At 41.8% G+C, this 13,263-nt stretch overlaps 1 protein-coding gene across 1 annotated transcript in view; it reads right to left on the reverse strand.

The window, feature by feature from the left end:
- Positions 1–13,263, reverse strand: part of myo1d (myosin 1D) — a 60,938-nt gene that overhangs the window by 43,269 nt on the left and 4,406 nt on the right. Inside the window, exons 2-6 of the mRNA XM_026350728.1 lie at positions 2,572–2,780; positions 2,134–2,227; positions 666–831; positions 531–584; positions 143–238 (exon numbers count right to left, since the gene is read on the reverse strand). Coding sequence (XP_026206513.1) covers positions 143–238; positions 531–584; positions 666–831; positions 2,134–2,227; positions 2,572–2,780 — 619 coding nt within the window. The remainder of the gene's footprint in view (positions 1–142; positions 239–530; positions 585–665; positions 832–2,133; positions 2,228–2,571; positions 2,781–13,263) is intronic.

Here is a 13,263-nt window from a genome sequence, read left to right on the forward strand (position 1 = left end):
AAACGCAGTGCAAACAACAACACTTACTGTAAGTGCTGTAACTCATCGAGTTCACAGATATTTGTTTTATCTTACTGCACAAACTTATTTTCACGGTGATAAATACGTACTCTCAAGAATATTTTAATGTGTGCAAAAGTACCTTAATCTGGCCTCCAACTTTAATGTAGTTGTAGGCTGCTGGGTCCTTCTGAATGTGAAGAGAGCGTATCAGGGAATCTGGAGCTCCTCTGAGCAGCTGGTGGAGGGTCAGAAACATACGTTATTGTATCAGAGGATGGTTTATTGTACAGTATAGTATAGTCAGTATAGTTCTTCACAGGCTTCCAACTACTATGGCCTCGTTTTCAACAGCTACTCTCCTACGTACAGGAACAAAAGGTCTGTTGACCCCTCAGAAACGCTCCATGATTTCCTAAACCCACCACTGAACTCACTCCTTCACACGCTTCATAAAGAAATAAAAAATAAAGGTTGCTTGCACACATGCTCGTTTCATCCATCAACACACAGGTGTGCAGCACGTTTACCTGGTAGAATGAATGAAAGCTCCTCTCTCCTTCCTGTTGGAAAATCACTCTGCACTGTTGAGTGAGGGAGGAAAATACAAAGTAAGTACTGATCAGTATCCACATGTAATACCAGTGACATCTGAGCGCCTTTACCTTCTCCAGCAGGTAGTTGCTGATGTGGCCTCCGATGGGATCCCCCTTGAAGTCAAAATTGATGTCCATGTACTTGCCAAAGCGGCTGGAGTTGTCGTTGCGGTTGGTCTTGGCGTTGCCGAAGGCCTCCAAGACGCAGTTGGATTTAAGCAGCATGTTTTTTACCCTGTGAGAAAGCAGGTTGATTTTTAACACGAGTGGTTAAACCAGGATAACAGAGCGTCTCGTAGTGTGAAGCAGTGTGACTGAGAGCTCCATCTATCGGCCGACACGTGCTAATGCAGCACAAACCCCACTTGACTGTGAGGTCAACATTTGAAAAGGATCAAGAAAAGAATCTTTAGCCTGTTTGATCTGTCTGGATTTGCTCGGGGATACACATTTTCAATAGCAAGTGGTACAATACCACAGTTTACACTAATAATAACAGGAGAAGCTGAAAAGACTTATTTATGTTAGGATTTTTTAAAAGGAAATCTACAATGTGAGCTTGTTGAGTAGCTGTGCAACACAAAAGGCTGTTTTCATAAACCGTAAAAGACGACACGGCCTGTTATTGATTCAGTTTTATGACTGGGCTAAAAGCTAATGACACTATTCATACAATGTTATCTCATCGCCATATTCTCCGTTCACAGCTTGCTGGACCACAGAAAGACAGTGGAGTGTTAAGTTATAAAGTTTGGTGCCAAAACTCCAGAGGCAGGAAACAGAAAAGCACATTTGAAACCTTTTTTTTGACTGCGGCTAAAGACAAATCATAAACAGTCGTAAAAAGTCACAGAGAATTGATATTTTTAGACGCTTTCTGAAGTTAAATCCTGCACCGCTGGGTTCAGTCTTTGTTTGGCCTGCATTTACAGATAAGGAGCGTGGTGTTGGTGATCAACACATTCTCATTGTGTGTCTTCATATGTATCATGAGCTGTTTGTATTCACAACATGTAATCTGTAACTGTAACTGTCGACCTTGTCCTCCCACTAAGTCGTATCCTTATCTCTTGACCTGCCTTTTATTTACCTCACATCAGAGCTGATGATATCATCTGCTTGATTTCTTTAATATGGTGCACGTTGTCCTTTATCTACAGGACCAGCCCACACTGACTACAGACCTACAGCGTCGAGGCGTAACTAGACCGCACTATGATTTGAGACTACATCAAGTTATTCATTCCTGGAATATCATTTAGGCTGTGATAAGATAGTGTGACCTGTTAAATACAATCAGCTAAGAATGAGTTATTAACACTCTTTAACCATTTGTGGGGCTTTGACACACTTTACACATCCTGTAATTTGTATTTCATTTGAATAAACAGGGCTCACCTCTTAACCTTGTATATCAGACTGTTTAGTGAAAACATTTCTGCAGCAGGACACATAACACACATCTGATAATCAGATAATATTCTTTGTTTTATAACTCGTGGTCGTGGTTTGTTAAGATTTAACAGGTTAAGCTCACCTTTCAACTTCAGCCCTCTGATTTGGATTGGTGATAGCAGCAATATATTGCATGATGTATTTGCTGGCTTCTGTCTTTCCTGCTCCACTTTCCCCTGGAGAGGAGAAGACAATAATAAATAGATTTCTGCTGTGATACTGACACATGACATCAGTATTTTGAGGGGCTCACTTCCCCCTCTGACCACTGAGTGGTGCTTCATCCTCAGCCTCCATGTTGCTGCTCATCTTGTGCCCACATGAAACATTTGTTTAAAGAAAAAAAATGAATGTGAATCGTTTATTATTATCAGCTGAAGTTAGGGTATTTTAATAGTCCTCTCCCTTTGAACATCCTTCAGGAGTGAAAACATCTGGCTATGAGAGGAAACAATCAAATTAAATAGCAGGAATTTTCTGTGGAAAAGATAAAAATGGTGGATGGGGCTTCCCATGTTACCTGAGATGACAATGCAAGTGTCTTTGTTCCTCCTCTTCATGGCTTTATAAGCAGCATCAGCAATGGCAAAGAGGTGGGGCGGCCTCTCGTACAGCTCGCGCCCCTTGTACTGCTCTACGGTGTCGCGGCCGTAGATGTTCATGGCACGGTAGGGATTGACAGAAACAACCACCTCTCCGATGTAAGTGTAGATCCTCCCCTTGTCAAACCTGCCGATACATAAAATCACATTTCAGGAATAAGAAGCTGTCCACACATTAAACCTGCAACGTTTGGAAACACATTACTCATATTCAGTGTTAATAAAAAAACAGAAATCACTGAAATCATTATAAACCATTATATTGGGGACCCATGCTGATTCATTTCTTACAAACCATAACAGGCAGCAAAAACACAGCTGAATGCAGATCATGCCGGAAACAAGATGTTAATTTGTAATCTGCAAATAAACTTTTAACTGCAATCACATCTGTCCAGTTTTGTTTGTTAAATCACACTGAAGGCAGCTGAGGTTTTTCTATAAGCACCAATAATGTCTCCACTGCAGTCTGATCCTGCAGCACCATTATCTGTATGATCTGACATGTGCATTTCTAATACACGGTACATGGACACACTTCCCTGCATGTTTTTGTGTTAATGCTACGGTACACAATGATATTTTAGACAATAGTGTGCTTCCAACTGGGTGTCAACAGTTTGGGAAACACAGTTTCCTGTTTCAACACGACAATGCTCCTGTGCACAAAGTCCGGTTCGCTGTGGGCGACACAGCTACGCTCAGAAGTAATTAAAGTACACAAGCTCAAGTAAAAGTTTAACCTGTTGACTAAAACTAGAATTAGCTCCAGCAACCAGTAAAGTTGTGCAGGTTTGTCCAGACTCTCTTATTCTAACAAGTTTCTTTAAAGTGTACATGAAGAACAAAACTACAAACACTCAACTAAGAGATTTGAACTCTGAACTCTGTAGTAGTAAAAGTAAAGTACAAAGTTGAATATTTGCCTTTGAATTACAGTAGAGTAAAAGTAATTACAGCCTCTGAATGTCATTTTATACTAACATGATCTTTGGGAACTATGGGGGATGATGTGTGACTTTGAATATCTTGCGTCTGGAGGAGGCTGCTAGAAAAAGCAAAATGCAGTAGGATGAAGTACAAACGTTTGTATTATTAGTATAACTCTGGACTAATTTTGTATCCGAGTGGATTATTAATGCTTGGTTTGCAGCTGTATGTGCTGTGGATGTCTATTGTTTACCTAACAGAGACCCACCACCTCCGTCCTGTTTGTTTCCACAGTAATGAGCCACCTTGAATCACAACAAGTCATAACCAGCTGAATAATCTTGTTTACGTGGATTCAACAACATTTTACAGAACTGTCATGACTCAGGACCTTGGTCACACTCATATGAGAACTCTGACCTCAACCAACAGGCTCATCCAACCCTCGTGGGATGAAGTGCACGCTCATTTTGACAGACATTATCACCTAACATCGGCGTTGGGCTTTAAAAATGCTCCTGCTGCTAAACTGGAGCAAATCGCTGCAGCCTGACATCTGAAGAACAGGAGCTGCTCTCTCTCTGGTTTTAAACACATATGGGTGTAGTGTTCAGGTTTCCCTCTCTGTGCCCTCTCTCTCTCTCACACAATCTTTGTATCTATCTGTCTCGCTCTGCCCGAGGCCGCCTGCCTGACTTCCTTCCTCTCCACAGACGACTAGGATCCCAGTTTCTCTCCACAGAAGAATGGCCTCTTTCTTCAGCGCTGCCAAACCTCTGCCGCTGCCTGGAAAACATGTCTAAAAGCATAATATTCCAAAACAGTCATAACAGGCCTGCTGTGTAAAGTTTTTGTGATTGTGGGTTTGAAGCATGTACCAATTAAACGCAATCAAGCACTTGTGTGTTTAAAACTGTGCCAAATATTGAGATATTATTTTTTTTTTTATTGAAATGCTGACTTGGTCATAAAACTACAAATCAAGCTTTGATGATACTTCACAGCGTTTGTTCGAATAAAGGGCCTTGAGCATCAACCAAAACACTGAGCTCTTGGTGTTTATCAGTTTCTCAAACCTTGACAGATATCTACACTTGGCAAACACTAAACTCCTAGTGAAGGATTGGTGCACACAGTATTCACAGTGTACGTTAAACCTCAGCACGAACTGACAAAGCAGTGACAGTGGCATGAGAAGTGTGTTGGACGGGGGACGCTTGTATCAGCAGAAGATCACGACCATCTATTATGCAACCACTCATTAGACATTTGACCATTATTTTCCATGTATTTCTGTTAAATATGAGATATTTCTAAAATGTAATTTAAGGAAAACTGCCATGTGCCATGATACACAAATGATAATACTGACACTAAAGTGTATGAATATTTATACATAAAGAAACATAAAGCAGCCACGAGCATCTCACTGTACATGTTTCACATGCTAATGCAGAATAAACAGGTTCACTATAATTCACTAGAATCTCTGAGCCAACGTACACGGTCTCCCTCCCTTGGTGCAACGACCCATTGTGCTTTCCCTCCCTCCCCTCGGTCAGGAGGCTGCTGTGTGCCTGCTCCATTGTTCAGATGTCAATTGGAGGTCTTTGTCTCCCCCCCCTCCCTCCGCCTGAGCAGACACGGCGAGCTGCCCACTTAATGCACATGCACAATAGCTTCTGGGGAATTGTCAACAATGATGAACATGATGGGGGGGGGGGGTTATCCGAGATGCCAGCTGGATATGCACAGACAGAAGGTTACAGGGCCTGACGTCCATAATGAGGATGTACAGGTATTTTAAATTCGGAGCTTTAATCTGGCTCCAAAGAGGGAGGTGACGATAACTTCAACCTGCACCAACACTTAGAATGAGTTCTCACTGCATTAGCATGATGTTACCTGTACTACATTCATGGTGGGTGATATGAAGCCATTTAGACACTTTACAGTGCTGTAAATCACTGAGCAGCAGTGTTTTATGGGGGGGCTGGACTAACCACATTTTTGCATAAACAACAATGACGATCAGGTTTATTATGTCAAAATGTCCAGGAAATATACTGTATCACAATACAACAATCAGCTGGTAAGTAAACAACAAACAAACGCATTATATCTAACATCTATTAGAACGGCACAAAACCTTTATTAATATCCAACAAGTCATGAAAACTGCTTCTGTTTGAAAAATGATGTGAAGTTCAGGCAAAATAAAGCAAATAAAGAATAAAGCGTACGTCAAGAGTAAAATTGTATAAATATTATTGGGCGCGTCAGTCTGCCATTTTCATTGTCCCTGCCCTGTATGAAAACATTACACACTGGACAAATATACCACAATCAAGCCACACACACACACACACACACACACACACACACACACACACACAATAGGATCAACATGGAGAGGAGAGGAGAGGAGAGGAGAGGAGAGAAGAGGAGAGTCGGGGTTGTCTCATCCATCTGTTCACTCTCACTCGGGAGGATTTAAACGACACACAGGCCAAAGATTAGAGAACCTTAGTCACAGAAATGCTATTTATAGGTACATGGAAACGTGATTACATTTGAATTAGGTAACATCTGTTTGTTGTTTTCATTTTCGGGGCAGTGGAACATCTAAAAAACATAAAGTTTAACACTATGTAAAGACTGGCTTCACGGTATAAAGCCTCCAGTGTTCTACTGTATCACCTTCCGTTGCCTCTTTCATCTTTCTGTGTCCTGCTGTGAAGGGAAGAGTGTCTAAACTGCTCCGACCTGAGGCCCTGTGATCACTTTCCAAAAGGAACCCCACAAAGAGCTGCCAGGAAATGAGTCAGTGAGAGCAAAGGTGTAGAGACAAAGAGGAAGAGGACGAGCCATCACAGTAATAATACGACATTCATCCGTTCTAATATCTTTTTAAAATGACTTTATAACCTCTTCTGTACCAGCACTACCTGTCAGTCTGTTCACCTTCGCTGCACCACTACTAACAAATACCGCAGGCAGAGTTCAAGCTGACCCTCGAGGACGCTTGTGATGTGTGCAATCTGAAGGGAGGGAGTTTCTTTTCTTCTTCATCAGTCACATAAAATTCATGCACTCCCTAAGTAAACAGTGCAACTCAGTACCCATAAACCACCCACGCTCCAGAAGCTTATGTTGGGATAGGAAACTATCCAATAAGGAAGCTCCTTGGACGTCTATTTGGAGCTCGATATTCAAGGAGTTTGGTTCTTTAGTTGCACTTTTACTCGTGTGTTTCAAAAACATGGTTCCTTTTCGCTACTTAAAGCTAATTAAAGTAAAAACATCTGTGCATTGACTTTAAAAAATGACTTTAAGGATTCATCTTACACAAAAACAGAGGGGAAACATGATTGATGTTTTTTGCTCTGCAAAGGAACTTTGTCTGCCCTAAAAATACCAGAGGAGCCTTAATGCCACACACACTGGTGCACAAACCTCCTGCATGTATATAGACACGCGCACACACACATAACACACTCCCCTCGAGTATGAATTACAGAGCAAAGCCGAGCACAACCACTGTCTCCAATCTTGTTTGGGTGGGTCTTTTTTATGGTTAACTCAGGGAGGAGTGCAAATGCTTTATGACATTTTCTCACCAACAATCCCTCTCCCCTGAAAAAAAAAACTAAAAAAAAAAAACAAACTGAAGAATTAAGAGGTAAAGAGTGACACCGCTCAAAATCTCACACTGGTGTCATTAAAACACTTCTGATAAGAGATTAAATATTTGTATGATCAGGATACAAATGTCTTGTGAATCAAAACCACCGAGTGTCGATCCAGACGTCCATCTGCACTCATGTTATAAAATTTGCACCTGAATCGGTTTCTGTATCGTGTCCCATGTTGGTGTGTTTGGTAAAACCTCTGGCTCATGTTGGCGTGAGCTGAGCCAGCACGTGCTCTCATCATTACGCATTTGAACTTCAGGGTCATTCTAGGAATTATGAAGGGCAGAGAGATAATCTGCGGCTGTTCCACTTTTATCACAGTCCGTCGCCATCGCGGCTCTTGTTTAGAATAATAGCAGCACGCCTTAGGGCTCATCCGATGGCTGCTGGGTGAACCTGTCTTTCTGTTTTGATTACAGAGCAGCAGATACTTATTGTTACTGTTCATCTCATCTGCATGCTGCGAGTCACTGGTGTAAAATATCATGCAAAACCGGTGACGGCACTTTTATAACTGCAACATTCAGACAATCAAGAGAAAATATGCAAATGTTTTAATGAACAAATAAATGTTTTAGTTCCTTTCAAGAAAAAATGACAATGTAAATAATAGTAAATTGAATCTTTATATAGAAAAAGTTATTTGACGAAGATAAATTCTACAGGGAATTTGTTCCTTGTTGTGTGACATTTAAAGACGATCAAGAGAATGATCAGTGGGGTTATGAAAAGTCATTAGTTGCAGCTTAAATTCCTATTAAACTGCAGGTAATTCGTGCTGTTGTGTGGCTGTAAAGCTGACGATGCATTTAGTTTAAAGGACTCCTTCCAACAGACAACAAGCAAAAGTGAAAGCTTCTTGAAGAAACGATGACTTCCCTTTCAATCAGTCTGGTTCTTTACTTAGTTTAATCACTGCTCTCTGACCAGCGTCAGTTCTCAGCAATGAGGTCACTGAGTGAGGTCTGAAAGGCAAAACTCATCTAACGCTCTCTCTCACTTCTGCTGATGAAATAGTGATCGCCGATAGGAAAATACAAATCACAACTAATTTCTACAACCGTTGAGTTGATCTGATGTTTTTCTGTTGTCTCCACATCTGAATGCTGTAACTCAGTCCTGTCATTTATTGATGCAGTGGATCTTCTCACTAATAGAAACATGACAGAGGAGTTACCACATAAAAAAAGATTTCTTAGGAGTCTGAACTGAGATCATGATATAAAAATGATTAAATGTGTAATAATCTTGTACATAAGCACATTTTTAGCCAGTATGACACTTTCAGGGGACATCGGAGCATCCACAAGTCTACATAAATAAAACAGATGCTCCTAATAATTCCAGAAACTGCCTGAAAACTATCACATGTTAAAAGGTTTCTGAAGCATCCTGTGCTCGTGCACCGTGCAACCATGTGTACAATACAAACAGGAAGCGCTAAAAGCCAATTCAGCATGGTTCCAATTTACCGAAACGTCAACAAGCACAGATTCACATTGTGGCTAAAGCTGTAGCCTGCAACAACTCACTGAATTTATAGGGGACAGTAATGAGGGGGTAGCAGGGTAGATGAAGTGGTGGTCAGTGTGTATTATGTGATTCATGTACAGTAGCTAACTCTCTGGGAAAACTATTACTCCTTGGTGCCTTATAAACAGCTTTTCTTTGTCAACTTGTCAACCTTGAGGTCTAAGTTCAGACTGGGCTCCTGCCTCAGACATGTAGTTTTCATTTTGGGGACCCACCAGAGTCATAGGAGCTGTTGTGCTCCACCTTTCTCTCCTTCACTCCACTCGTTTATGAGCAGTGTGACAGAGGCTCGTTCACGGTCTGCAGCCATCAGACATCTGGGCTCTGCATTAAGGGATTTTCCGCTGCTGTGTAAATCCTGCTTAGTGCTAAACAGCAGCTCCCGTACCGTCTGCAGGAGACACAGCCCACACAACACATAACAGATCCACCCTCACATCAATCTTCTGGCAAAATGAAAGGACGTAGTTTCACTGCTAACAGCACAGCTGTCCTGCAACAGGGCTGGAGCAGAACGATTGATTGTTTAAGAGTTTCACACAAGGCTTTAAATGACGTCTCACTCTGCATTCAGAAACAGTGAAGTGTGCACAGACTAAACATGGAGATGTCTTCTGACGATAAGATCTTTTCACACCCTGATGACACAGTCTCGTATTACCTAAACACAGATTGGCTCTGGTTTAAAGACAAATCTCTGTCTCACTTCGCTGCCCTCTAATGATGCCCTGTCTGAATCTGAATGATGCTGCACAATGTTATCACAGTTTAAAAAGAGAGAAACACCTGCTGTGAAAACACGATGTGCAGGGTGTGATAAAAACACAGCGACATGGACGCTGCTGTTGTTATTTCTAATCTTTCCATTACTGTACTTAATAATACAATAGAGCTTAAAGGCAACATATAATGAAACTAACAGAATCAGTTCTTGTTTCATCCATAAAGACTAAAATGATAAATATACCAAGATATACAGACAAATCTCAAGTGTGATGAATTAATGAATCCTCTAATAGTGGAAATCATCAGTGAGATATTTGCAGCTCTGATCATAACGTCATGATGCTGATTTCACCCTCATCACTCATCATTTCCTGTTAACAATTCTGTGCACACTACACACAGTGATGGTTTCCATGTTTTCACATCTATTTCACCAGCGTTGACCTCGATCAGAGCGCTGGAGACTCGTGTAGCGTCTGATCCATTCTGCTCTTTTTAAACATAAGATAAGATAGGACAGACTTTATTCATCCCACAATGGGGAAATAACCCCTTCAGCTCTCGCTTTAGATCCAGTCTGGACCCTGATCAGCTCAGATTCACTTGACTGTTCATTGGCATTAATGGCAACAGGAAATGATTTAACTTAAGTCACATCCTGCCCTGCACCCAGCAGGAAAATTGCTCTTCTACCAACACAGCAACAAGCGAACACACAGACGTCGTCGTAGGACCACGCCCGAACAGCGCTTAGCAGCCCGTGTTCCTCCCGTTCCCACTACAGGACGTTTCCCATGAGGCTGACGGCGCTGCATACTCAGGGGGATGGGAGCCATGTGTAAACAGCCTGGCTGCAGATCAGGTGGCTGCCTGGGATCGCAGCCATCCTCCACCCATTTCTTAACACATTTATAAGTCTATCTTTGTTAAAGTGCTGTATGTTCCTCGCCTCATTTCCAAAGCTAAATTTAACCTGAACTTAAAATCTTGACCCTCCACACACACACAGTCGTCACCGTAACATGTATTTCCAGTGTTATTGGATGATTTCACTTTGATTCAGTGTCAGGGAGAGGTGACAGTGGGGTTTTTGGACCTTGTGGTTCTCCTGATCCAGAACCTGTTTACGCTTTTAACACATTGGCTCTGAAAATGGATGACTAGGTCGATTTGTAGAAAAACAAGAATGAGAGAAAAAAGGGAAAAGAAACGAATCCAGAAGAACCAGACGTTCCTCATCACGCTATTTCAGGAAAGTACTATGATTTCTACTGGGCTAGAAGAGGGGGGGGGGGGGGCATGGAAGAGCACAAAAACAGAGAGATGGACAAATGACAGAGACGCACAAGTATCTTCAAACTCCTTCAAACCTCCGCCTCAGTTTAAAGAGAATAACTGTTTACTGAATAATGACTCAGCCCTGTGTGTGTCCGTGTGTGTTGTAAAGTGATGTGAGGTGTTGGCTGTGAAAGTGAGTAAGCTCTTCCACCCCCACTGCGGCTCAGGGCACACGTCCAACAGGTGGACGGGAGAACAATACAACTCTGGAAGCAGAAAGTGACATCACAGCCGCCCAGCACCCACACAAACACACAACACAAAGACAAACTACTTAGGGTCACAAACACGCACTCACTCTGCAAACATGAGACGTCAGCTATCTGAGTCACTCTCACAATTTGGGATTCCCAAACACAAGGCCAAGAAAGCCGATTCCTCAGTGAATGAGGCTCAGACAGGCGATAAGAAGAGCATGAATGCATCGTGTCTGTATTTGTGGGTCAGAGAACAAGGATTCTGAGAAGTGGTGTCTGGGGGTAATGTTGCAGACAGAGACTGCAGCAGATTCCTAAACCGTGAGCCAGACAGAGCCCAACAACATTAAATAATCCAGTGGCACGACACAGTAGCAATGTGGAAATGCAGGTTGCCTGCACTCTGTACTGTCCCCGAACACACGATTAAGAGAAGCTGGTAATGCTAATGGTAGAACGGCTAGTGCTGAGTATAATCAGACTCGTGCTCCACAGCCCTACGAATGCATACGATAAGACCTTGTTCTGCAAAATGACATCATAATAATGAATTTAATAATTATTTTTAATAAAATCATTATTAAAAAAGGAAAATGGAAGATGGATAATTGTAGATTATGACGTATTTTCGGTCAATCTTATGCAACCTCTGAGTCAGAAAGACAGGTTAAGTGGTTTTAATACTGTGGCTGATCAGTTTATATTACTTTTGTTTTAGATCATAAAGTAAACACTGATCTGAGGGAGCATTCAGTGCTGATTAACGACACAGGATAGTTTTCAGTACTTATTAAATATTATGATCAGTGTACAAAAAGTAAAGAGGTTTCATAAGCAGCCTTATCACCTCAAATTATAAAAACAAAGTGGGCACAAGAAATGGCAAAAAACTAAGACAGGCGAATAAAAAAAGCACTTAAAGGGCCTGCTCCACAAATGAGACGTGGAATAAAGCTACACAAGCATCGCCCCTGTTTATGTAGGGATGGTAATGTGTTTCAGATTACAGACGGTTGTATGGAAATTCTTGTGGCGAGACTGGACTTTTCACTGCTGGATTGCAGGGGAGCAGGCCTGGGAGGCATTTCTGAAAAAAGCCGTCTATGAATCCAGCAGTTCAGGGGGAGAGACTTTCTCTTCGTGATTAGCAGGAATCTCACAGGAATCTGAGGCACTGAAGCCGCTCTTACACGCAGCGTTTTTATGATGTTTTGACTACAAAAACATAAAAGAACATGTTATATTATTGTTTTTATATATATTTTATTAGTAGAACTAGCAATCATCTGCTTCAGATTGTGTCTTTTTAAGGATATTATTATTATATTTGTTGACATAGCACTCTGCTGCTGCTGCTGCTGGGCAAATGAGCAGGAAGCTAACAGAACTTTCTATCTTAACATTCATCTATAAATACTTCTATTCCAGTCACTGACCACCGCAAAGAGGAAAAAACTTTAATAAGCGGGTTGGAATTAAATATTCTTAGAGGCATCTGCTGCACACTTTCACCAAATGTCATCTTAGCTGCGGCGTACAGATATGTCAGCCACGACTGAGCGCTCTGCTCTGCACGTTGCTTTTATTGCTGGGGAATGAACAAAGGCGTTAAAAAGCAACTAAATAAGAGGAACAGACCCTGAGGCCTGAAATTCTTTTCCAAGTAAGATGCAGGTACTTTTAACTTCAGGGAGGTCAGGACATATAAACACATGCTGTACAGGATTCCTGTAGCACCTGTGCTTCCCCTTATTAACTGGACCATATCTCACAGGAGGAGAACGACAAAGTCTGACCTTGGGTTTCTGTCCCTGGCAAGTTTTTGTCTACCGGAGTCTAACCTGGTACTTTGATCCCTTTGTTGTTGAAACAGAAAGAGTCCTGCACCACACCTCGTTTAGCTTTTCTGCAGGTAGAGAACTTGCAAAGGGAGACAAGTCTGTAATTTACCAGCAGATGATAATTTTCCACACAATCTTATGATCAAATCCAGTAATAGTGTGAAACCTTCTACAGAGGTGTGTTAACCAAGATAACAAGCTCGGTTAGGAAGAGGAGCTGCAGGAAACAATGAAATCTGAGGAGCAAGGGCAAGGGGAAATGTGGGTTTTCCTGTTTCACTGGCCTGCTCCATATTATTGGAGACTTCCTGTTCAAAGTCCTCTTTAACTCCCCATTGAGGGGTTCAAAG

This window comes from Anabas testudineus, chromosome 19 (genome assembly GCF_900324465.2).
Source record: "Anabas testudineus chromosome 19, fAnaTes1.2, whole genome shotgun sequence".
Classification (NCBI taxonomy): domain Eukaryota; kingdom Metazoa; phylum Chordata; class Actinopteri; order Anabantiformes; family Anabantidae; genus Anabas; species Anabas testudineus.